The sequence below is a fragment of the Schistocerca serialis genome, chromosome 2 (assembly GCF_023864345.2).
Source record: "Schistocerca serialis cubense isolate TAMUIC-IGC-003099 chromosome 2, iqSchSeri2.2, whole genome shotgun sequence".
NCBI classification, from domain to species: Eukaryota; Metazoa; Arthropoda; class Insecta; order Orthoptera; family Acrididae; genus Schistocerca; species Schistocerca serialis.
In genome coordinates, this window is record NC_064639.1 from 850860083 (window position 1) to 850884499 (window position 24417).

Here is a 24417-nt window from a genome sequence, read left to right on the forward strand (position 1 = left end):
TTTTTCCCCCCACCTCCCTGCCCTAACCTCCTGAGGCTGTGCCTGTTGGCAGTCTAGTCCCTGCACACTCCACTAGACAGCATTCGTCTCTCTCCCCACCCATACACTACTATCCCTTCCCCTTTCCCACCCTATCCAGACTGCTGCTTGCACCCCACATGATGTTGCATTCCAGCCTGAGATGCTGGAGTTACAAATCATATTTTTCATGAAAAAAAAGAAGGAAAAAGAAAAAATATACACTGGACTTACATGTTTAAACTTTACCAAGGATGAAAATAGAGTGCAGTATTAAAAGAAAAAATATTATTTGGTCCTGCTTTAGAGAAGTTAGATACTGTATCCTATTTTGGCACCTTGCAGTGTACAAACAACGAAGATACAGTATTAAAAAGAAAATATTTTATTTCAAACTTTATTCTGATTTAAAGAAATCAGATAATTTGATTTGTTTCAATTCTCATGCATTAAATATATACACCTCATTTTGCAAACTTGTTAATGAATTCAGAACTTTTTCACTACAACATGCTTTAGTGCCTGCACACATCGACTGCACTTAACACTTCATTCAAGTCGTCATCTCCATCTCCACCTCTGTCACTTGAAGCACACATCAGCAATAATCTCATCATTCTGTAGTTCTGCAGACATGGTGAGATTATGATCAAAATGTACAAACCTGTCAAAATCTGCACCCTCTAGTAGAGCTAGCTCATTACCAGACATGACCTACCAGACATGACTTCGCAATCATCACTGCCATCATCAGTGGCTGCCTCTTCAAGTAAGTCACCACCCTTAGACAAACAGTGTTTGATTGTGGAGGATGATATCACTGCCAGCCAGGCAAAATACATTCCATGGCTTGTAGCAAGTTCATGGACAGATTTTCATTCCATGTGTCAGTCAGTGCTATCAAATGTTGAACCAGTTCATTTCTATAATTCACTTTAAAATTTGCAATAATGCCCAAATCAAGCAGCTGTAGAACACTGTTACAGTTTAGAGGGAAAAATTCCACTCAACCATTTTGCAAAATTACTTGGGGTGAATGTGCTGCACATCTATTCATAAGAAGAACTAGCCTCTTTTTTTCTCTCTCATTCTAATCTCCAGTTTTTTTAACCACTTTTCCATAAAATCATAGCCATCTAAGAATTTTTGTTGGATTCATATTCACGGGTTTTAGCTTTACACCTACGAAACACCTCTGATTCTTAGATTTTGCTATCACAAGTGAGAAAAGTTTGTCAGATCCATCTGCATTCATAGCAAGAAGAACTGTCATGCAAATTTTACTTTTCCTCCCTACAAAACATGAGTCACCCCTTTCAGCTAATGTTTCACTACGAAGGAGACTGTAGAATATATTGGTCTTGTCACAGTTGTAGGTGTTTTGAGGTTGAAAATCCCTTAAGATACCATGCAAAACTTGCATCAATCCAGTGTTCACCGTGACATTGTCCACTGGTTCTGATTCACCAGAAACTGTTCTCCCTGTGATTCCATGATGATCTTTAAATCCTTGTAACCATCTTGATGAAGTCAAATCAGCAGTGATGTTCATACTTCTAACTAAATCTTCCACCTTCACTTTCAGCATGTCACCACTGATCAGTAGAGCTGTAGCCCATTTTTGTTGGAACCATCTAAAAACTGCCTTTTCCAAATCTACGCAACTCCTTTCTTGTTGACGGCTGTGCTTTCACAATTTTGCACCAAATTTTAAAACTTCTTTCAAAATACTGTTTCTTCTGCTACTGACTGTACATAGTGTTGTATAGGCAATTCTTAAATCTGAAGCAATTTCACATATTGTTATGTATGGATTAGCATCCATCTTTCTTTTATTGAAAACAACAGTGCCAGGAGTGTGTTTGTTTCCATGTTGCTCACTCTTGTTAACTGTGTCTTTGTCCCTTGTCTCTGGGGCACTGCCTGCTCACTGTGTTTCCATACATCACCAAAATCAAGGAAAATATCATACGGCTTCTTTTCAAACAACAATACTTACTAGTTATGCAACACTCAATTTACTTCAGTGGAATTTGTTACATGTAACAGTGAATTACTTAAAACGGCCTTATGTATATATACAGCTTAATTGACATGTTTTTACATTATATTTTGCTGGGAACAACAAAAATGTATGTATAAATACGAATTATGCAGAACAGAGTTACGTATAAATCACATTCAACTGTAGCAGCAAAACTATTCTTTTGCTTTATTATTTAACTATATTGTGACTGGATTATTTTGTGACGAGTGAACAGCAAAGGCAACTGAAAGTAAATAAACAGAAAACATATCAACATATACGTACATACATACCTGAAGTAAATCAACCACAGCCACCGCCATGTCAGTATTCTCATGCGCTAGAAGTTCAAGCATGGAGGGAACAGCCTGCAGTTCAACCATGATAGGATATAAGTCAGGTACAGTAGCAATTGCATGCAGCTCTTGAATTGTTTCATGTAATTCTACCTCAGATTCCATAAATCTGTAAATAACCCAAAACATGACTAACCTGAATTTCAACATCTCGTCAATCCAATTATGTCCTAAAAATGTATTCACAAAAATGGAAATTTAACAGACATAAAGCTACAACAATATTAAGTGTACTAGTGTGCTGTTTCTTTGCCCTTTTATGTGACTGATTTTTTTATACACATTGCACAAAATGTGTTTTTGTAAGGACATTAAAATATATGAAAAAGTACTGTTACACCAATCATACTTTTCTGGCATGTCAGGAAATTTAATTCTCATTTCCTGATTTTTCAGTGCTCTCTTTTCAAATAGCAGAATCATCCGTTTTAGAGTTGCTTCATCAAGAGGCTCTCCCTGAAAAAGAGAAGAAATTTGGAAAGTTACATTTTTAACTACTGGGCAGCGGGACATGTGACATATTTAGTCAGGTACAGCAATGGATATTTTCTAAAAAAGAAGTATTTCTCCAAGAAGGAAGTCTATTCTCAAAATATTAATAAGAACATGTGAGAAACTTATCAAAAATTTCAAGTTACCGAAGTACATGAAAAATGTTTTATCATCTGGTAACTACAGTCACGGCAATATGTTTAGTTTGCAACTGAAAGATTACAGTTTACTTACACTTTTATGTTACTATACATTATTCTCCACAAACGAATGTCAATTTTAGGTATCTTACATTTGTTTGAGGGACAATACTGTACTTTTCCTGACTACTGATTGTAGCTTAGGGGGAACTGATATTACGATCTGTGTCAATGCACTATACTTTCATTTCCAGCCAAGGTAGCACAATATTTTCCTAGATTTCTACCAAATAGTAAACTGGTATCCAGACTGAAATTTTCACTCTGCATGGAATGTGTGCTGGTATGAAACTTCCTGGCAGATTAAAACTGTGTGCCGGACCGAGGCTCCAACTCGTGACCTTTTGCCTTTCGTGGGCATGTGCTCTATCAACTGAGCTACCCAAGCACGACTCATGCCCCACCCTCACAGCTCTACTTCCACCAGTACCTCGTCTCCTACTGTCCAAACTTCACAGAAGCTCTCCTGTGAAGTCTGGAAGGTAGGAGACGAGGTACTGGCGGAAGTAGAGCTGTGAGGCTGGGGCACGAGTCGTGCTTGGGTAGCTCAGTTGGTTGAGCATTTATCCGCAAAAGGCGAAGGGTCCCGATTTCGAGTCTCTGCCAGAAAGTTTCTTAACAAACTGGTATGTTATTGCTTGAATTGCTGGTAGTAACTGCATTGTTCTTCTTCTCAAACTGACCAAACAATGAAATTGTTAGTCATATAATGTAGTCAGCAACTTGGATAGAAAGAAGTGAAGTGTTTTCTCATCAAATGTTTCCATAAACATATCTTCAATACTGGCAAGAGCAACACCATCGATGTGTCGGTAAATTTTATCTTTCAACTTTAATAAAATGGCTGACACATATCACAGCACTATAAAAGCAATTTCCTTACGTAAACAAAGCTATTACAATGATGCTTACAAATAAGTCCTAAAGTGAAATTCACTGGCCTTCTAAAACACAAAATACAGAGCACAATGATATTACCACCACAGATGCATAATTTAGCAAGAGTTAAATAGGCAAAATATTTCAATTAAGCTGCTTTTGGGTACACTTTCTGCACATTAGACACATAACTACATTCAGATTCCGAGTAGGACATGTTGTATCACCAGTAGTCCTCCTTATGAAGGCTGCCTGCAGTATTATCAGAAAAATCAGTTTCCATGACAGACTACTGCGTGTTCTTTCACACATTTTACTGTTTCAGGTTCCTGCTGTGAAAGTCTTCATCTAAGGCATGTGCATTAATTTCACATCATGTATTCAACAATTTCTTCCTCACTTTTAGTGTAAGATTGGTGAAGCTGCTCTGCATCCGGAAATTATCAATATCCTCTCACTCATAATTTCTGCCTTTGAACAGTATGGTACAAAAAATGTCAAATATCTTTCCACCATTAAGAGTTCACTATTATTTATGTCTCCTTTTCTTCTACATCGCATACATTGGATATTAAATAGTTTTTGAGACTATCCATGGGATTTCCAGTCAATATCAATTTTTCTTCTGAGAAACCAATTTTCTGGTACTCTATCACATGCAGGGACAGTAAGAGATACGCTAACAATGGTTATTTGCTTGGAATAAGCTGTGCACTGATGGATGAGACTCCAAAAAAATATTCTCCACATAAAAAGTGGGTCTGATCTCCCTTAGCACATCAACACAATATGAGATGCCATGCCAGTAAGCCTAAACTCCATTCAAGTTTCCTTGTAATTGACATATTTTGGTGGTGATGGGACAGTGTTGCCAGTGTGCAGCCAAGAAAGCTTCACAAGGCAGTGCTTGTAATTACAAAACAGGCAACACAGTGAGTATGTGGTGCTTGAGAAAGAACTATGATTGGCTGCTGGCAGGCCCCTACCACTTGACTCGCTGAAACATCAATCACAAAGTAATTTTAATCGGAGTACAGTTATGAACGTAACATTAAACCTAAATATTCGATCAGGTTTGACTTAAGTTAACACTGTTAATAGAACTTATTACTTACCTCAACTGTTTCGGTCTCCACTAGTTTCAATATTTTCTCCCTTTCTTCTTCAGTGATATCAGGATTTAGTATTTCTTGAGGTTTCTGTATTTTCTTTTGTTTATCAGACCTGTCTATTTCAATTTGGTTACTCTTCGACACCGATACCTTTTTTATTTTACGGTGCCTTTCAAATTCATTTTCATAGTCTTCTTCTTCATCATCATCCTGGAGACGCTTTGGAGTGTTTGGAGGCTGAAAGTACATTCATTTGATAATTCACTTACATAATGACCTATATTAATACTTTTCACACACACACATATATACTAATGGCTTGAGGTTTCTCAGAGAAGAGTTTCTTTGCCTGGATTTGAGCCAGGAGGAGCTGATAAGCTCTTTGGATTATAGTATTATATTACACATCACATCAGAAGATAGTTTATGAAGAGACAGAGAGAATGATAGAGAAGCACAGAGCAGAAGAGGTCCACTTATTTGAGTTGGCAGAGAAAAAGACACCTTCCACATTGACAATTCTTACGAAGTGCTTATGCAGACAACAATGGAATAAATTTTATTGTACACTGAAGAACAGTTATCTGTGTCCAAGAGTAAACATCTAGAATAGAACCAGTGATGTACTTACACGTTTCGTGGAGGAATGTTGTCAGTGCTTGCATTAGGTATGATAGAAACAAAAGAAGGTGGCTTAGCTGTTTAAGTTACACAGCCAATGAGAGAATAGCAGGCAGACACCCAGTGTTTCGAAGTAATACATTTGGAAGAAAGGGTGAAACATTGCCATAAATGAGGTTTATAAATTTAACTGCTCATTGTTTGAGTTGCAGCTATTTAGAACTATGCTAGTTTCTGCAAGCCAAGGATAGTGTTACAACCCATGATATATTCGAAAACCAGTGAAATATTTCTCTGTTGTGTTGCAATGCAATCAATCTGTGCGAGCACACGGTGAAAGTGGATCAATGTTCTTTAATTAAAAATCATGGGAGGAGGCAGGTAGATCAAAGTTTTTTAATTAAATCATGAGAGAAGGTAGGTAGATCAATGTTTATTAATATATCGAACATGTGACTCTGTTATTGATAAACAATGATCCACCTACTTACTCCCTTGACTGAATTAAAAAAACACTGATCCACTTACTCAACATGATTCTATCTACACAAACCTTTGACTCTTTCAGTCATTTCATCACCACATTTGATACATTTTCATGTCTCTGCAATTAATCTGTGAGATATGCACCAATGGACGACACTGCCGTGCAGAACCAAATCACTTAAATCAGTCAACATTATAACACACGCTGCCATAATCACAAAATATTTCTCTTGAAACTCACAAACAAGTCATAAAACAGCAAACTAGACAGTTGTTTCAATTTCGTCGCTAGAAATACATTGCCTCTGTTCTCACTTCTCTCTGGTTATGTCAAAGAATCATCTCAATGGTTATGTAAAACACATGTTGCCAACCTACAAGCAATACATAAGCACTGCCATGACTGCCACTTCCCCTTATCTACGCTTATTTTGTTAAGGTACCCAGCACTTGGGGTGATGCATGCACAGAACCAAAATGTAGGTTGCCTACCAAAGTAGCAAGCACTGTAATACCATTTAACAGTTGATAATGTATACACCACCTTAGCATGCAATTAAATTGGATATTTCAATAGTTACAGGTTTTTGGCATGCTTTATGAGCAGAAAAGTACATCAGGAACTGTGAAATGGACAATAATAGTTAAAAAGTTTGAAGATTTTAATAGTCTGATCTTGGATAAGCTGCAGCATGCTCATTTTCTATACAATGAATGAAATACGCTGGCTAACAATAAAAATAATTTTTCAAAGAAACCTGAAATAATTTTTGCCTGGCAACTACAATTCCCATTCAGAAGAATTTACATTATACTGTATCTCAACACTTCACAGTCATCACCATAGCAGATCTACAGCTTACAGTACTTGAAGACTACATGCAGTCACTACTTATAGGGCTGTATTACAGAGCTCTATGGACATGGAAAAATTTAGCCCATCCACATGTATACAGTGAAATGTATATAAAAAAGAGAAATGTTACCACAATGAGTATGGCATTGATAAAAAATTAATGAATGGTCTCTCTTAATAAGTACATGTAAACAAAACAGTTAAATATTTCTGTGGGGTTCTACAGCACATGGCACTGAGCAGAAAATACGTAAAAGTTCATTTCGACAATTGTAGGCAACAGCTGCTTCTGTGAATTTAAATCCCTTCCTTACATATGTGTAAGTCATTTTACTTGAGCTACTCACACTCACTAGCAACATGAAAAAAGGCTACACATGAATTACAAAGGTTGCAAACTATGAGTACAATCTGTCCTATAAACTAACTTAATCTTAGGTAAATATATTTTCCAGTGGGCTCTTTATTCACCTAACAGTACCTATAACATGTCAGTGGCAGTGTGTTTATGCTTCCATTTAAATTTCATTGTGCAATGGACTGCATGTGTTAGTAAATTAATTTAGCTGATGTTAGGAAAATATTGCGAACCAAATGTGATAATCAGTACATATCTTTCTGGTTAGTGATGTAGGTGTACAACAGCTATCAGCAATACTGGATGATTCCTTGATGGTGTCACAAACTTTTTAGGATGGTGGAGAATGATAAATGTATCAATTTGAGGTAAGGATACCTGTACCAGAAACGAATGAGTTGAAAGTTATAAGCAAAAAGCACTCTGATACCTCCGACAGTGAAAGACGTGTACTGGTACATAATGTTAATGCTGAGATTGTAGGGTAGGCAATTTTCAGGCATGGTAGTATGGACCAAAATAAGGAAAAAAGTCCAGTAAACATAGTCTCTACAATACCTCAGGAGCTATGAGCACTCGTTCATCTTTGCTACTAGGAAATACATCTCCACTATTGAACGCCTGGTACGAATATCAAGAGCTCAGATGGAAACCCAGTTCTAAGCAAAGAAGGGAAAGCAGAAAGGTGGAAGGAGTATATAGAGGGTCTATACAAGGGTGATGTACTTGAGGACAATATTATGGAAACGGAAGAGGATGTAGATGAAGATGAAATGGGAGATACGATACTGCGTGAAGAGTTTGACAGAGCACTGAAAGACCTGAGTCGAAACAAGGCCCCCGGAGTAGACAATATTCCATTGGAACTACTGACGACCGTGGGAGAGCCAGTCCTGACAAAACTCTACCATCTGGTGAGCAAGATGTATGAAACAGGCGAAATACCCTCAGACTTCAAGAAGAATATAATAATTCCAATCCCAAACAAAGCAGGTGTTGACAGATGTGAAAATTACCGAACTATCAGCTTAATAAGTCACAGCTGCAAAATACTAACACGAATTCTTTACAGACGAATGGAAAAACTAGTAGAAGCCGACCTCGGGGAAGATCAGTTTGGATTCCGTAGAAACACTGGAACACGTGAGGCAATACTGACCTTACGACTTATCTTAGAAGAAAGATTAAGGAAAGGCAAACCTGCGTTTCTAGCATTTGTAGACTTAGAGAAAGCTTTTGACAATGTTGACTGGAATACTCTCTTTCAAATTCTGAAGGTGGCAGGGGTAAAATACAGGGAGCGAAAGGCTATTTACAATTTGTACAGAAACCAGATGGCAGTTATAAGAGTCGAGGGACATGAAAGGGAAGCAGTGGTTGGGAAGGGAGTAAGACAGGGTTGTAGCCTCTCCCCGATGTTGTTCAATGTGTATATTGAGCAAGCAGTAAAGGAAACAAAAGAAAAATTCGGGGTAGGTATTAAAATTCATGGAGAAGAAATAAAAACTTTGAGGTTCGCCGATGACATTGTAATTCTGTCAGAGACAGCAAAGGACTTGGAAGAGCAGTTGAATGGAATGGACAGCGTCTTGAAAGGAGGATATAAGATGAACATCAACAAAAGCAAAACAAGGATAATGGAATGTAGTCTAATTAAGTCGGGTGATGCTGAGGGAATTAGATTAGGAAATGAGGCACTTAAAGTAGTAAAGGAGTTTTGCTATTTGGGGAGCAAAATAACTGATGATGGTCGAAGTAGAGAGGATATAAAATGTAGGCTGGAAATGGCAAGGAAAGCGTTTCTGAAGAAGAGAAATTTGTTAACATCGAGTATAGATTTAAGTGTCAGGAAGTCATTTCTGAAAGTATTCGTATGGAGTGTAGCCATGTATGGAAGTGAAACATGGGCGATAAATAGTTTGGACAAGAAGAGAATAGAAGCTTTCGAAATGTGGTGCTACAGAAGAATGCTGAAGATTAGATGGGTAGATCAAATAACTAATGAGGAAGTATTGAATAGGATTGGGGAGAAGAGAAGTTTGTGGCACAACTTGACCAGAAGAAGGGATCGGTTGGTAGGACATGTTCTGAGGCATCAAGGGATCACCAATTTAGTATTGGAGGGCAGCGTGGAGGGTAAAAATCGTAGAGGGAGACCAAGAGAGGAATACACTAAGCAGATTCAGAAGGATGTAGGTTGCAGTAGGTACTGGGAGATGAAAAAGCTTGCACAGGATAGAGTGGCATGGAGAGCTGCATCAAACCAGTCTCAGGACTGAAGACCACAACAACAACAACATATTGAACAAGTGCTCATTCTTCTTAAAGTATGCTTTTAGAGTACATGTTTACTTGTAACTTTTTTTCCTTGTTTTGGTGGATGCTATTACCTCTGAAAGCGGCCTATCATATAATCTTAGTAACAACAGTACTAGTACATGTATTCCACTGTAGAGGTATCAGAACAGTTTTCACTTATAACTTTCGACTCATTCGTCTCGAATACAAGTATCCTTACCTATAGTTGACACATTTATCCTTCTCCACCATCCAAAAAGTTTGTGACATCATCACAGAATCATCCTGTATACACATACATCTACAGGCACAGGTGCCTACAACTTTGATGCTTTGTAGTGTTGTTGGTCGAAGTTTCCACACATCGGTCCCTATTCAAAATATTATGTACTCACTCCTCTCTATAAGTCCTAGAAGTTTGTAATGGGAATTTCCAAACACCCTGTATTAGGGCAGTCAAACACAAATGAGACAGATGGAAAAAAGTGAATAACCTATTTATCATTTCAAAAGTAATTATCATAGCTATTGATACATTCATCCTACTGTGAGACAAGGTGGCCAGTGCCTCCATGGAAATACGTTTGCAGTCTCCTACAGAACAACAATTTTACCTACGCATGCACCTCTTCATCTGAAGCAAATTGGCAGCCACGAATGTCTTACTAATGTGGGCCCCACAAACAAGGAAATCACATGGTGAGAGATTGGAACTACATGGAGGATGAGTAAGGGATTCCTAACAAAACTCCTGCAGCATACACAAAACAACCTTTGCAACAATACAGTATATTGTAGGAACTCAGAATGAACAGAGTACAGCAGGACTGAATTTCTTTTGCTCGCAGGTGTACGAAATGTAATCACACAAATACAATTTAGCACAATTCTGAGGATCTAAAATACTCTTTTGTTTCATTTTCATTATGAGAATTTGAATTACGTAACTCTAAACATCAATTTAGAACTGTTTTATAACGAAATAAAAAAATCAAAACCAATACTTTCCTTGGTGTAGACACACACGACTGCAAGGAAACTGGCTTGCCACCCCTACCTGACTGGTTGGCTGGTTAGTTTAAAGGAGAGAGGGAGGGAAGGGACCAAAACTGTGATGTCATCGGTCCCTTGTTCCCAGTAAAATAATTACACAAAGGAAAGAAGAAAAGAAAGGAGATGTACAGCACAACAACAGGTGAATGGAAGAACCAGAAGAACAGAAGGACAACCAACACTACTGTGGACAAAACAGGAAAAGAAAAACCACAGAGAGAAGCAAGAAACAGGTAGAAGGGATAAAAACAAGAGAGCAGATGACCGTGGCTGGCCGACCACGAGAATAAAAAGGAAAAGCCAGCCATTCTGTGACACATTAATACATCTAGCCTAAAAGCATTAGAGTGGAGAAAGGATATGCACGAAAACTTATATAGAATGATAAAACCCACCGTCATGTATAAAACATAAAACTAAATTATCCAATGAGGCACTGTCAGTTAAAATTAATGGCAACGAGCCCGTCCTTCGCAGCCAAAGAAGGACAGCTCACCAAGATATGGGCCACTGTCAGCCAGGTGCAGCACCAACACTGAGGTGGATCATCACGGCACAGGAGGCAACTGTGTGTCACCCAAGCGTGGTCAATGCGGAGCCGACAGAGAACCACAGAGTCCCTGCGAGAGGCCCGCGTGGAGGTCTTCCATACATTTGTAGCCTCTTTAATGGCACGCAGTTTGTTGTGCGTACTGAGGTTATGCCATTCCGTCTCCCAGAGCCGCAAAACATTAGGGCGTAATATTGACCACAGCTCAGTTGCAGAGAAGCCCATCTCCATAAGTGGTTTCCGCATAGCCTGTTTGGCCAGTCTGTCGGCAAGTTCGTTGCCTGGGATTCCGACGTGATCTTGGGTCCAAACAAGCACCACTGAACGACTGGACCATTCCAGGGCACAGATTCACTCCTGGATGGGTGCTGCCAAAGGATGACAAGGACAGCACTCGTCGATAGCTTGTCGTCTGCTCAAGAAGTCAGTACACAGAAGAAATGACTCCCCATGGCACGAACGGATGGTCTCAATAGCACGAGATATAGCCACCAGCTCGACAGTGAAAACATTGCAGGCATCGAGCAAGGAATGCTGTCCTCCGTGGACATACACAAAGCCGACGTGATCATAACCATCGAGCCGTCGGTGTAAACCACTTCATGGCCTCGGGACATGTCAAGAATCGAAAGGGAGTGGCAATGGAGAGCTGCAGGGTTCACTGAGTCGTTTGGGCCATATGAAAGGTCCAGACGAAGCCGTAGCCTAGGTGTACACCATGGAGGTGTATGAGAATGGACCTCAAGTATACGTGGTAAAGGCAAGAACTCAAGTTCAGAATGAAGGGATCGGACACGAACTGCAACTGGAAGCTCTGACCTGGCGCCACTGATGCAGGAGTTGAACCGCCATGGGTGCGAAAAGGAGATGGTAATTCGGATGTGCAGGAGAACTATGAACGTGTGCATCGTAACTGGCCAGCAATTGTGCAAGCCAAACCTGCAATGCAGGGACTCCGGCCTCCACCAGGACACTGGCCACTGGACTTGTCCTAAAAGCTCCTGTCACTAGGCGAATGCCACAGTGGTGCACTGGGTCAAGTAAACACAACGCTGAGGGTGCGCCAAACCATAAACCAGACTCCCATAGTCAAGGTGGGATTGAACAAGGGTTCTGTAGAGTTGCAGCAGCGTCAATCTGCACCCCAGTTGGTGTTACTCAGGTAGTGGAGGGCACTGAGGTGGTGCCAGCACTTCCACTTAAGTTGACGAATGTGAGGAAGCCAAGTCAATTGGGCGTCGAAAACCAGTCCTAAGAATTGGTACATCTCCATTACAGTGAAGGGATTGTCATTAAGGTAAGTCCATAACACACGACTTTGCACCCAAAAACTGGAAACCGTGGGCTAGGGCCCATTACTGCACCTTGAGGATGGCTCCCTGTAGGTGCTGCTCAGCAACACCAGAACTGGTGGAGCAATACAAATGCATAAGTCATCTGGACATGGAAAGTATGCAGGGTGTATACGTGGATGAGGAAAAAAAAATTCCTGGATTTCCCGGTTAAAAATACACTTTCTCCCGGATGAAAATACACTTTCTCTGTGTTAAGTAACAGTATACTTTTCCTCGGAACTGTAAAACTTATCAGTCCTTTCGACGGTTGTGGTTTTATACACCAGCGTAGAATTTCCCGGCACTTTAGTAAACGAAACTCAGGGAAAAAACACGTTTTGGAAAGATGTCTGATGTGCAGCAACATGTACACTGCATATTTTCGTATTACGAAAGTATAGATTTGAATTCCAGCAAACACCACATGTTACTTTCCGACAAAAATAACTTCATTGTTCTGCAAGGCGATTAACGCTTGACGTCAGAAAGGTGGAAACAAAATAAAATCCGAAACTAATAACATATTTTAGCCTTCCGTAATTATGTGAGTGTATTTTAATTCACTTGATAGCTCCCGGCCACAAAAATCCGTTTGGTTTTCATTTGACGTGAGAGCAATAAACGAAGAGGAAACAGCAAAATCACTTAACATAAATGAGTCCCGTGGAGACTACCCACCTCCCCACTACAACTCAGACTGCTCTGTGCATCAGGTCCGGATCTACGATATTTCTGATCCGGGGCAATATTAGATAGTGGCGCTTCCCATCCCTCCAGCGTTTCAGGTAGGACACCAAAAATTTAAATATCGACTTTTTAAAAAATCTTCATTTTGTAACGCACAACTTTCTGAAGAGTCTGATATATAAAACATATATGTTCGAGGGAAACGTACGACATGTTATTTGGTCTGCGTGCCGAAGTGCAGTGCCACGCCTCTTCACACAGCATTCTTCCATCGCACGTTTCTGTATTTCGCTCTATGGAATTCAAACGTGTAATATTTTGTAATGGGTGCCATCAAACTATATTCAGACCAGTGAAAATTAAAATGTCCTGTGGTGCCTCTCCTGCTACTAGTCGGCCGGTATGACATCCTGCCCCTCTTTTTAAAAATCTCGCAATTAATACTAGATAGGATTATCTGCAACTGGCAGAACAAGAACTCTTCACAAAATTTGCAGTCTTTACTGCCTATTAGCTAATAACTTGCTGTTTTGTGTGACATAAAATTAAATATAGGATACATAAAACGAGTAAAGACATGATACAAGCAAGACGGTACACATTTCTTTAATGCTCAAGTCCTTGATTTTTTTCTCTCTAATCCTGCCACAGCTTTATATGGCGTACTTTCCTTTCTGGAAAAGATTCTATACCTCGTCAAAGTTCGTCAATGTTTTGCTACGTGAAAAAACGAAATGTCATTGTCTAATACTAGAAAAGCTGTTAATACAAATAATACCCAAGACTGGTGTGGTTTCTCGATCTGTTTACGTGTATTTTGTCACTGCTAGGTAAAACGAAATAGGCTGGCCTAATATTGCAGCAAATGTTACACACACCACATAAACGAGACTATTTTGGCACAAATGGTCATTTTTATAACACGACAGAATATAATGAACGAATTACCAATATCAAATGCCTATCAGGCCTACTACAAGCAAAAAGTTTGATGTTAGGAAATAGTTTCACATTTTATTCGTACTCTCTAGCATCTGAAGAATAATATGAATTTGCCCCCCGCCCGAAACTGCCACCGCCCGAAACTGCCACCTGGGGCAGATACCCCGGTTTGTCTCCGCCCCCTAGTTCCGGGCCTGTTGCGCATACACGGATCTGGCAGCTTAGGCGCATCATTAAAATTTATACGGATAGCAACTGGCTGCTTGCTGCTATTGCTTATACAGATAACTGCCACACTTCTGTAGCCAGAAGCGGGAGAAGGTACAACTCATACACGACTCAACTGCACATGCGCATAAGCTCGCTTGCAACCGCTCAAATGAATCTAATGTAAACAGTTGTGACGTCACGCTCATCAGTGGCAATTTGTTGTTATGAAACATTGCATACTCTTCCTAAAGCCTTTGACACATTTTGCTGTTGGCAGACGCTTGTATGAGCACTGTGTTTTGTTCTTGTATATGGTACATTTCCCTTGCAACTTAAGTTTTATTTCGTTTTTTCTCTCTCGTTCGTGTTTTATTGGTGCAGTATTATTCTGCAGTAGCGAGATACAGTAATATTCTTTCTTAGAGTATTGGTTCTTACCAGCCAAAGTTACAAAAATTTTAAGGGAAAACTAAAACAATGAGAAATTCTCGGAATTCTAAAAAATTCCCGGATTTTTCCCGGTTTTCTCCCGGATGGAAAAATTCCCATTTTTTCCCGAATCTCCCGGTTGTCCTGGGTCGTATACACCATGGTATGAAGCGACATGAAATTTTGCATAAAAATCGGGAGCAGGCCTTGGAGACCCCACTCGTACAATGTGGCAAGGATATGATGTCGTTAGGTCATGTTGTACGCTTTTCATAAATCAAAAAAGACGGCAACCAGGTGTTGGCGTCTGGAAAAGGCTGCTCGGATGGCAGATTCGAGGGACACAAGATTATCAGTGGTAGAGCGACCCTGGTAGAAGTCACCCTGACATGAAGCCATAGGGCACGTGACTCCAGGACCCAACCCAACCGCCGACACACCATATGTTCCAGCAGCTTACAAAGAACATTGGTGAGGCTGATAGTTATCCACATCAAGCGGATTTTTACCGGGTTTGATCACCGGAATGAAGGTGCTCTACCTGCCATTGCGATGGAGAGATGGCACCGCACCAGATCCTGTTGAAGATGACTAGGAGGTGTCGCTTGTAGTAGGATGAGAAATGTTTAATCATCTGACTGTGGACCTGATCTGGCCCAGGAGCAGTGTCCGGGCAATGTGCAAGGGCACTGAGGAGCTCCCACTCTGTAAATGGGGCGTTATAGGATTCACTGTGGCTTGCAGTGAACGAGAGGACTTTCCCTTCCAGACACCGTTTGAGAGTGCGAAAGGCTGAGGGGTAATTCTCCGATGCAGAGGCTCGAGCGTAGTGCTCAGCAAAGTGCTCGGCAATCGCAATTGCATCAGTAGATAACACGCCACTTACGTTAACACCGGGAACACCTGTTGGGGTCTGGTACCTGAAAACATGTTTGATCCTTGCCCAGACTTGGGAAGGTGACGTATGGCACCCAATGGTCAAGACATATCTCTCCCAACACTCCCGCTTCCGTTGTTTGGTAAGTTGGCGAACACAACCATGGAACCGTTTAAAGGCTATGAGGTGCTCCAGAGAAAGGGTGCTGCTTATGACACTGTAGAGCTCGCCTATACTCAATAACTGGTTCAGTGACTTCCAGTAACCACGAAGGGACTGCCTTTCACCGGGGGCAACCTAAAGAATGAGGGATCGCGTTTTCTGCCACAGAAATGATTGTTGTAGTCACCTGCCCAACCATCACGTCGATGTTCCCTTGCGGGGGAGAACAATGGTAACAGCAGAGGTGAAAGTTTCCCAGTCCGCCTTGTTTAAAGCCCATCAGGGCAGGCATCTACATCTACATCTACATTTATACTCCGCAAGCCACCCAAGGTGTGTGGCAGAGGGCACTTTACGTGCCACTGTCATTGCCTCCCTTTTCTGTTCCAGTCGCGTATGGTTTGCGGGACGAACGACTGTTTGAAAGCCTCCGTGTGCACTCGAATCTCTCTAATTTTACATTCGTGATCTCCTCGGGAGGTACAAGTAGGGGGAAGCAATATATTCGATACCTCATCCAGAAACGCACCCTCTCAAAACCTGGCGAGCAAGCTACACCGCGATGCAGAGCGCCTCTCTTGCAGAGTCTGCCACTTGAGTTTGCTAAACATCTCTGTAACGCTATCACGGTTACCAAATAACCCTGTGACGAAACGCACCGCTCTTCTTTGGATCTTCTCTATCTCCTCCGTCAACCCGATCTGGTATGGATCCCACACTGATGAGCAATACTCAAGTATAGGTCGAACAAGTGTTTTGTAAGCCACCTCCTTTGTTGATGGACTACATTTTCTAAGGACTCTCCCAATGAATCTCAACCTGGTACCTGCCTTACCAACAGTTAATTTTATATGATCATTCCACTTCAAATCGTTCCGCACGCATACTCCCAGATATTTTACAGAAGTAACTGCTACCAGTGTTTTTTCCGCTATCATATAATCATACAATAAAGGATCCTTCTTTCTATGTATTCACAATACATTACATTTGTCTATGTTAAGGGTCAGTTGCCACTCCCTGCACCAAGTGCCTATCCGCTGCAGATCTTCCTGCATTTCGCTACAATTTTCTAATGCTGCAACTTCTCTGTATACTACAGCATCACCCGCGAAAAGCCACATGGAACTTCCGACACTATCTACTAGGTCATTTATATATATTGTGAAAAGCAATGGTCCCATAACACTCCCCTGTGGCACGCCAGAGGTTACTTTAACATCTGTAGACGTCTCTCCATTGATAACAACATGCTGTGTTCTGTTTGCTAAAAACTCTTCAATCCAGCCACACAGCTGGTCTGATATTCAGTAGGCTCTTACTTTGTTTATCAGGCGACAGTGCGGAACTGTATCGAACGCCTTCCGGAAGTCAAGGAAAATAGCATCTACCTGGGAGCCTGTATCTAATATTTTCTGAGTCTCATGAACAAATAAAGCGAGTTGGGTCTCACACGATCGCTGTTTCCGGAATCCATGTTGATTCCTACAGAGTAGATTGTGGGTTTCCAAAAACGACATGATACGCGAGCAAAAAAACATGTTCTAAAATTCTACGACAGATCGACGTCAGAGATATAGGTCTATAGTTTTGCGCATCTGCTCGACGACCCTTCTTGAAGACTGGGACTACCTGTGCTCTTTTCCAATCATCTGGAACCTTCCATTCCTCTAGAGACTTGCGGTACACAGCTGTTAGAAGGGGGGCAGGTTCTTTCGCGTACTCTGTGCAGAATCGTATTGGTATCCCGTCAGGTCCAGTGGACTTTCCTCTGTTGAGTGATTCCAGTTGCTTTTCTATTCCTTGGAAACTTATTTCGATGTCAGCCATTTTTTCATTTGTGCAAGGATTTAGAGAAGGAACTGCAGTGCAGTCTTCCTCTGTGAAACATCCGTGTGCTTGATGGCGGGTCAATGACAGGAAGATGGGGAAGTGGTCACTACCACACAGGTCGTCATGTGCTCTCCAGCGGATAGATAGGAGAAGTCCTGGGCTGCAAACGGATAAATCAATGGCCCAGTAACTACCATGAGCCACACTGAAATGTGTGGCGGCCCCAGTATTTAAGGGCAGAGGTCGAACTGAGACAGTAAAGTTTCGACATCTCTGCCTCAACCAGTAAGCATGGTGCCACCCCACAAGGGGTTCTGGGCTTTGAAGTCTCCCAAAGGTAGGAAAGGTTTAAGGAGTTGATCGATGTTCCATTGTGGGAACAAGACAATTATTTCCTGCATTGTCATTCTGACAGCCACAGCTTCAAGACGGGTTTGAAGGGGCACAGTTTCACTACAGACAGTTTAGGACATAAACGCAAACTCCATCTGACACTCAATTATATTCGCTACGGTTCCTGTAATATCCCTTATAGCCGCGGAGGGTAGGAGCCTGATTTTTGGGAACCAGGTTTCCTAGAAGGCAAAGCAGAAAGCAGGTGTAAAGCTTAACAGTTGCCATAGCTCAGCCTGGTAGTGGTAAAAATCGCCGCAATTCCACTGGAGGACGACATCGTGAGACTGGGAAGATTGGTTGGTTGTTTTGTGGGATTGAAGGGACCAGACTGCTACGCTCATCGGTCCCTTTTTCCAAAAACTTCAAACACCCGCACAGAATAAAAACGAACAATGGAGATGACAAGAGACGACTCAGGACAAGAAAGATTCAGACATAGACAAAAGGAATTAAAATCACACAGAGTGTGACAGTGGTTGGCCAACCATAGAGACAAAAAAGGAAAATCCAACCACCCAGAAACACACTAAAAAACCCAGTCTAAAATCGTAGACCAAAGGCCAGATTCAACACAAAAAACTACAAACACTTAGATTAAGTGATAAAAGCCCCCTGCTTGAATAAAATGCAAAACTAAGCCTGCCATAGCAGTGTCATCTGTTAAAAGGGTAGGGAGCGTATCAGGCAGTGCAAACGTCTGCCTGAGCACAGTTAAAAGGGGACAGGCCAAAAAAAAGTGGGCCACCGTCAAAGCCGACCCGCAGCGACATAGAGGCGGGTCCTCACGGCACAGTAAATGGCTGTGTGTCAAGCGGGTGTGCCCAATGCGGAGCCGACAAAGGACAACTGAGTCCCTGTGAGTGGCTCGCATGGATGACCACCACACTTTCATCGACTCCTTGATAGGACGGAGTTTGTTTGGTGTGGTCAGGTTGCGCCATTCAGTGTCCCAAATCTTGAAATATTTGAGGCGTAAGACTGCTTGCAAATCGGTCTCCGGGAGGCCAATGTCCAGAGATGGTTTACTGGTGGCCTGTTAGGCCAGTTGGTCAACATGTTCATTGCCCGGTATCCCTACATGGCCTGCGGTCCAAATGAAGGTCACTGAGCGTCCACTCCTGCAGAGGACATAAAGAGACTCCTGGATGAATAATACCAAGGGATGCCTGGGGAAACACTGGTTGAGGGCTTGTAGGCTGCTTAAGGAGTTACAGCAAATGACATAGGACTCACCAGAGCAGGAGCAGATATATTCAAGAGCGCGATAGATGGCAACCAGCTCTGCAGTGAATTCACTGCAGCCAACCAGCAAGGAGCGTTGTTCTGTATGGTCAACGTGAGCATAAGCAAAGCCAACAAGACCGTCAACCAGGGAGCCATCAGTGTAGATGACGTCTGAGTCCCCAAACTCGCCAAGAACAGAGAGGAAGATCCGGCGGAGGATCTCTGGTGGGACTGAGCCTTTGAGGCCAAGCAATAGGTCCAGCCGAAGCTCCTGCCAAGGAATTGACCATGGAGAGGTATGGAAACGAGTCTGCAGGAAAGGGGGTAGGGGGGAAGCGTCAAGGTCATGAAGAAGTGACTGGGCACAGACAGCTAAGGGTTCTGCAATTCCGGGCTGCCGTTGTGGGAGATGGACCGCCGTGGTGGGAAAAAGAAGATCGTAATTTGGGTGGCGAGGTGAACTATGGACATGCGCAGCATAGTTTGCGAGCAATAGTTGCCGCCGGAGCCGCAATGGAGGGACGCCCGCCTCCACAAGGAGGCTGTTCACAGAACTAGATCGAAAGGCTCCCATAGCGAGGTGAACTCCACAGTGGTGGACAGGGTCTAGTAGATGCAGTATAGAAGGGGCAGTTGAACCATACACCATGCTTCCGTAATCAACACGGGACTGCACAACCGCTTGGTACAACCGCAATAGTGTACGACGATCAGCACCCCATTCAGTGTGGCTCAGGCACCGAAGGAGATTGAGATGCCGCCAGCACTTGTCTTTAAGCTGACGAATATGGGGAAGCCAACTTAAGCGGCCATCGAAGACCAGTCCCAGGAAGCGGTAAGTCTCCACTATGTCTAGTAGTTGGTCATCAAGGTAAAGTTTGGGATGGGTGTGGACGGTAGAGTGACGGCACAAGTTTCAGCAGCCGAAAACCGGAAGCCGTGATTGATGGCGCATGATCGCGCCTTCCGTATAGCTCCCTGCAGATGGCATTCAGCTACAACAGTAGAAGAGGAGTAGAAAGAAATACAAAAATCATCAGCATAGAGGAGGGGAGAGACTGACGATCCTACTGAGAGCGCAACACCATTGATGGCAATTAGAAAGAGTGGGACGCTCAGGACAGAGCCTTGCGGGACCCCATTCTCTTGTGTATGGGGAGTGCTATGAGAAGCATCAATGCGAACCCGGAAAGTGCTATAGGATAAAAAATTCTGTATAAAAATCGGGAGTGGTACCCAAACCCCACTCATGCAGAGTACCGAGAATGTGGTGTTGCCAAGTCGCATCGTAGACCTTTGTGAGATCGAAAAAGTCAGCGATGAGGTGTTGTCGCTGGGAAAAGGCTGACTGAATGGCAGACTCCAGGTACATCAAGTTGTTGATGGTGGAGCGTCCGTGGTGAAAACTGCCCTGGGACGGAGCCAGGAGGTTCCGAGACTCAAGGAGCCAATTCAACCGACGGCTCATCATATGTCCGAGCAACTTGCAAAGAACGTTGGTGAGGGTAATCGGACAGTAGCTGTCCACCTCCAGTGGGTTCTTGCCAGGTTTCAGGACGGGGATTACGATGCTTTCCCGCCATTGCGATGGGAACTCACAGTCAACCCAGATACAGTTGTAAAGGTCTAGGAGGCGCTGCTGGCAGTACACCGAGAGGCGTTTGAGCATCTGACAGTGGATGTGATCAGGCCTGGGAGCCGTATCAGGGCAAGCAGCTATGGTACTTTGGAATCCCCACTCACTGAACCGAACATTGTACGATTCAGGATGGCGCATATGAAAGGAAATGCTCTGACGCTCCAACTGCTCTTTCAGGGAGCGGAAGGCCAGCGGGTAATTCGTTGAAGCAGAACACTGAGCAAAATGCTCTGCTAAGCGGTTTGCAATGGTGCCAGATTTAGTACAGACTGCTCCATTCAGTGATAGCCCAGGAACACTGACGGGGGTCCGATAGCCATAGAGTCGCCTAATCTTGGCCCAAACCTGCAATGGAGAGGTACAGAGGCCAATGGTAGAGACATATCTTTCCCAGCACTCCTGCTTGTGTTGGCGAATGATGCGGCAGGCCCGCGCAGGTAGCTGTTTAAATTCGATGAGGTGTTCTAATGAGGGATGCCGCTTGTGACACTGGAGCGCCCGCCTGCGATCTTTAATCACCACAGCGATCTCAGGCGACCACCAAGCCACAGTCCTCCACCGAGGGGACCCAGAAGAACAGGGAATGGCAGATTCTGCAGCGGTAACGATGCCGGTGGTGACCGAGTGAACCACCGCATCAATGGCATCATTGGAAAGAGGCACAATAGTGGCAATGGAGGAGAACAAGTCCCAGACAGCCCTATTCATAGCCCATCTGCAAGGGCGCCCAGAAGAGTGACACTGTGGCAGTGACAGAAAGATCGGAAAGTGGTCACTACCATACAAGTCGTCGTGTACACTCCATTGGACAGATGGTACGAGGATAGGGCTGCAGATCGAAAGGTCGATGGCTAGGTACATGCCATGTGCCACACTGAAATGAGTGAAGGCACCATCATTTAAAAGCGAAAGGTCGAGCTGTGCCAATACATGCTCAATGGTGCTGCCTCGGCCTGTTGCCACTGATCCACCCCACAGAGGGTTATGGGTGTTGAAGTCGCCCATTAACAGAAAAGGTGGCGGCAATTGGGCTATCAGTGCAGCCAGGACATGCTGCAGGACATCACCATCCGGTGGAAGATACAGACTGCAGACAGTAACAGCCTGAGGCGTCCACACCCAAACAGCGATAGCCTCTAAACGTGTTTGTAGAGGGCAGACTCGCTGTGAAGGGAGTGAAGGACGTAGATGCAGATGCCACCAGGTGGAAGATACAGACTGCAGACAGTAACAGCCTGAGGCGTCCACACCTGAACAGCGACAGCCTCTAAAGGTGTTTGTAGAGGAACAGACTCACTGTGGAGGGAGTGAAGGAAGTAGATGCAGACGCCACCAGATACCCTTACGTAAGTTGCTCGGTTCCTATAATAACTCTGATAGCCACGGAGGGCGGGGGTTCGCATTGCTGGAAACCAAGTTTCTTGAAGAGCAATGCAGAGGAAAGGGTGAAGGCTGAGAAGTTGTCTGAACTCAGCAAGATGGTGGAAAAAACCGCTGCAGTTCCACCGGAGGATGACATCTTCTATGGCCGAGAAAGGTGTGAGAGGACCAAGGAGGCAAATTACGCCGCTGGGTCACTTGCTGCCACCGATTGAGTACCCGTGCGAGTGACATCCATTGCGTCTGAGGGTTCGGCGAGATCTAGGTCCTCAGCGGACGCCAGAATCTCTACCCCATCCTCAGACGCTGAGTTGTAGGAAGCGGTGGGATGGGTGTCACCACAATGTCTCGATTCTTGGGAGCCTTTTTCTTTTTCTGCTTTTCGAGCTGTGCCTTCGGTGGTTCTGGCTGGGAGGGCTTCACTGGGTCAGTCTCAGTGACAGACGAGGACCGTGAAGCCCTACGACCAGCGACCTGTGGTTGCTTCAGCCACTGTCGGGTGTCCGCTTTTCCACTGGTCAGAACATGGTAAGGGAGGGCCCCAAGGGACCTCTTCCTGGCGAGAGGAGCCGAAGAAGACTTACGCTTCTCCGGCTGGGAAGTGGGAACTGATGTCCCTGATGGTTGTGGGGCTGTTGCTCCTGAAGTAGATGGAGCAGGAGCGACAGGGAGTGAAGTGCCCCCCACCATCAAGGGGGCAGGTGGATTCTGACGGATCAGAGATGTAACTAAACGCGCCGAAACAGGAGACGGTAGAACTGTTGTCGCAGCGGTGGCATAGGTGGAGGTCACTGGCACAGGATGGAGTCTCTCATATTTCTGCTTAGCCTCTGTGTAGGTCAAGCGGTCCAGGGTCTTATATTCCATTATCTTCCATTCTTTCTGGAAAATCCTACAGTTCGGAGAGCAAGGGGAATGGTGTCCCCGCAGTTAACACATATGGGAGGCGGGGCACATGGAGTATTGGGAAGCGAGGGACATCCACAATCTCGACACGTGACACTGGAAGTACAGCAGGATGAAATATGCCCAAACTTCCAGCGTTTAAAACACCACATTGGAGGAGGGATATATGGCTTCAATCCAAGCAGTAAACCATCAGCTTGACCTTTTCGGATAAGGCGTCACCCTCGAAGGCCAAGATGAAGGCACCGGTGGCTACCTGATTATCCCTCGGACCCCGATGAATGTGGCAGATGAAGTGAACACCTCGTCGTTCTAGGTTTGCGCGTAGTTCATCATCTAACTGCAGAAGAAGATCCATGTGGAATAAAATACCCTGGACCATGTTTAAACTCTTATGGGACGTGACGGTAACTGAAACGTCCCCCAACTTGTCGCAAGCGAGCAACCTCCGTGACTGGGCACAGGATGCTGTTTTGATTAGAACTAACCCAGAGCGCATTTTGGCCAAGCCCTCCACCTCCCCGAACTTATCCTTTAAATGCTCCACAAAAAACTGAGGCTTTGTTGACATAAATGATTCACCATCAACTCGCGTACAGACGAGGTACTGTGGTGAATAAACCTCACTGCCTTCTTTAGCCATACGTTTCTCCAATGGAGTGGCCAGGGAGGGAAATGATCTCGGATTGTACTTCTTGCCATTGAGGTTAGACCTTGATTGCTTAGAGACTGCTGCTGGAGGCCCACAAGCGAGAGATGATGTACCACACTTCACTGCGGGCCATCTGCCCTGATGCCACCCACTCCGACCAGGGGCTCTCCCCACGGGCGCCACCCAGCCACAGCAAAGACCACCTGGCAGGATGGCCTTTGCCAGGAGTCCTGATGCCCCAGACAGATAGGCATCTACTCCTGGGCATACATGGGGAGGTAGCAGCTCAGGCATCAGCAGTGCGATCCCTGTGTAGTCAGGCGGCTACCACCAAGAGAGTACATGACGACCCCACCACAATGGACTGGCTACTGTGCTGGATGTTGGGTGTCGAATGTCCATTTATATAGGGAGCGAAGACGGAAATGCACAATGGAGGGA

At 43.7% G+C, this 24417-nt stretch overlaps 1 protein-coding gene across 2 annotated transcripts in view; it reads right to left on the bottom strand.

Annotated features, from left to right (window-relative positions):
* Positions 1-24417, bottom strand: part of LOC126458137 (beta-catenin-like protein 1) — a 96371-nt gene that overhangs the window by 61365 nt on the left and 10589 nt on the right. For both annotated transcript variants that reach the window (XM_050094979.1, XM_050094981.1), the window contains exons 2-4: positions 5087-5320; positions 2750-2856; positions 2338-2509 (exon numbers count right to left, since the gene is read on the bottom strand). In XM_050094979.1, coding sequence (XP_049950936.1) covers positions 2338-2509; positions 2750-2856; positions 5087-5320 — 513 coding nt within the window. The remainder of the gene's footprint in view (positions 1-2337; positions 2510-2749; positions 2857-5086; positions 5321-24417) is intronic.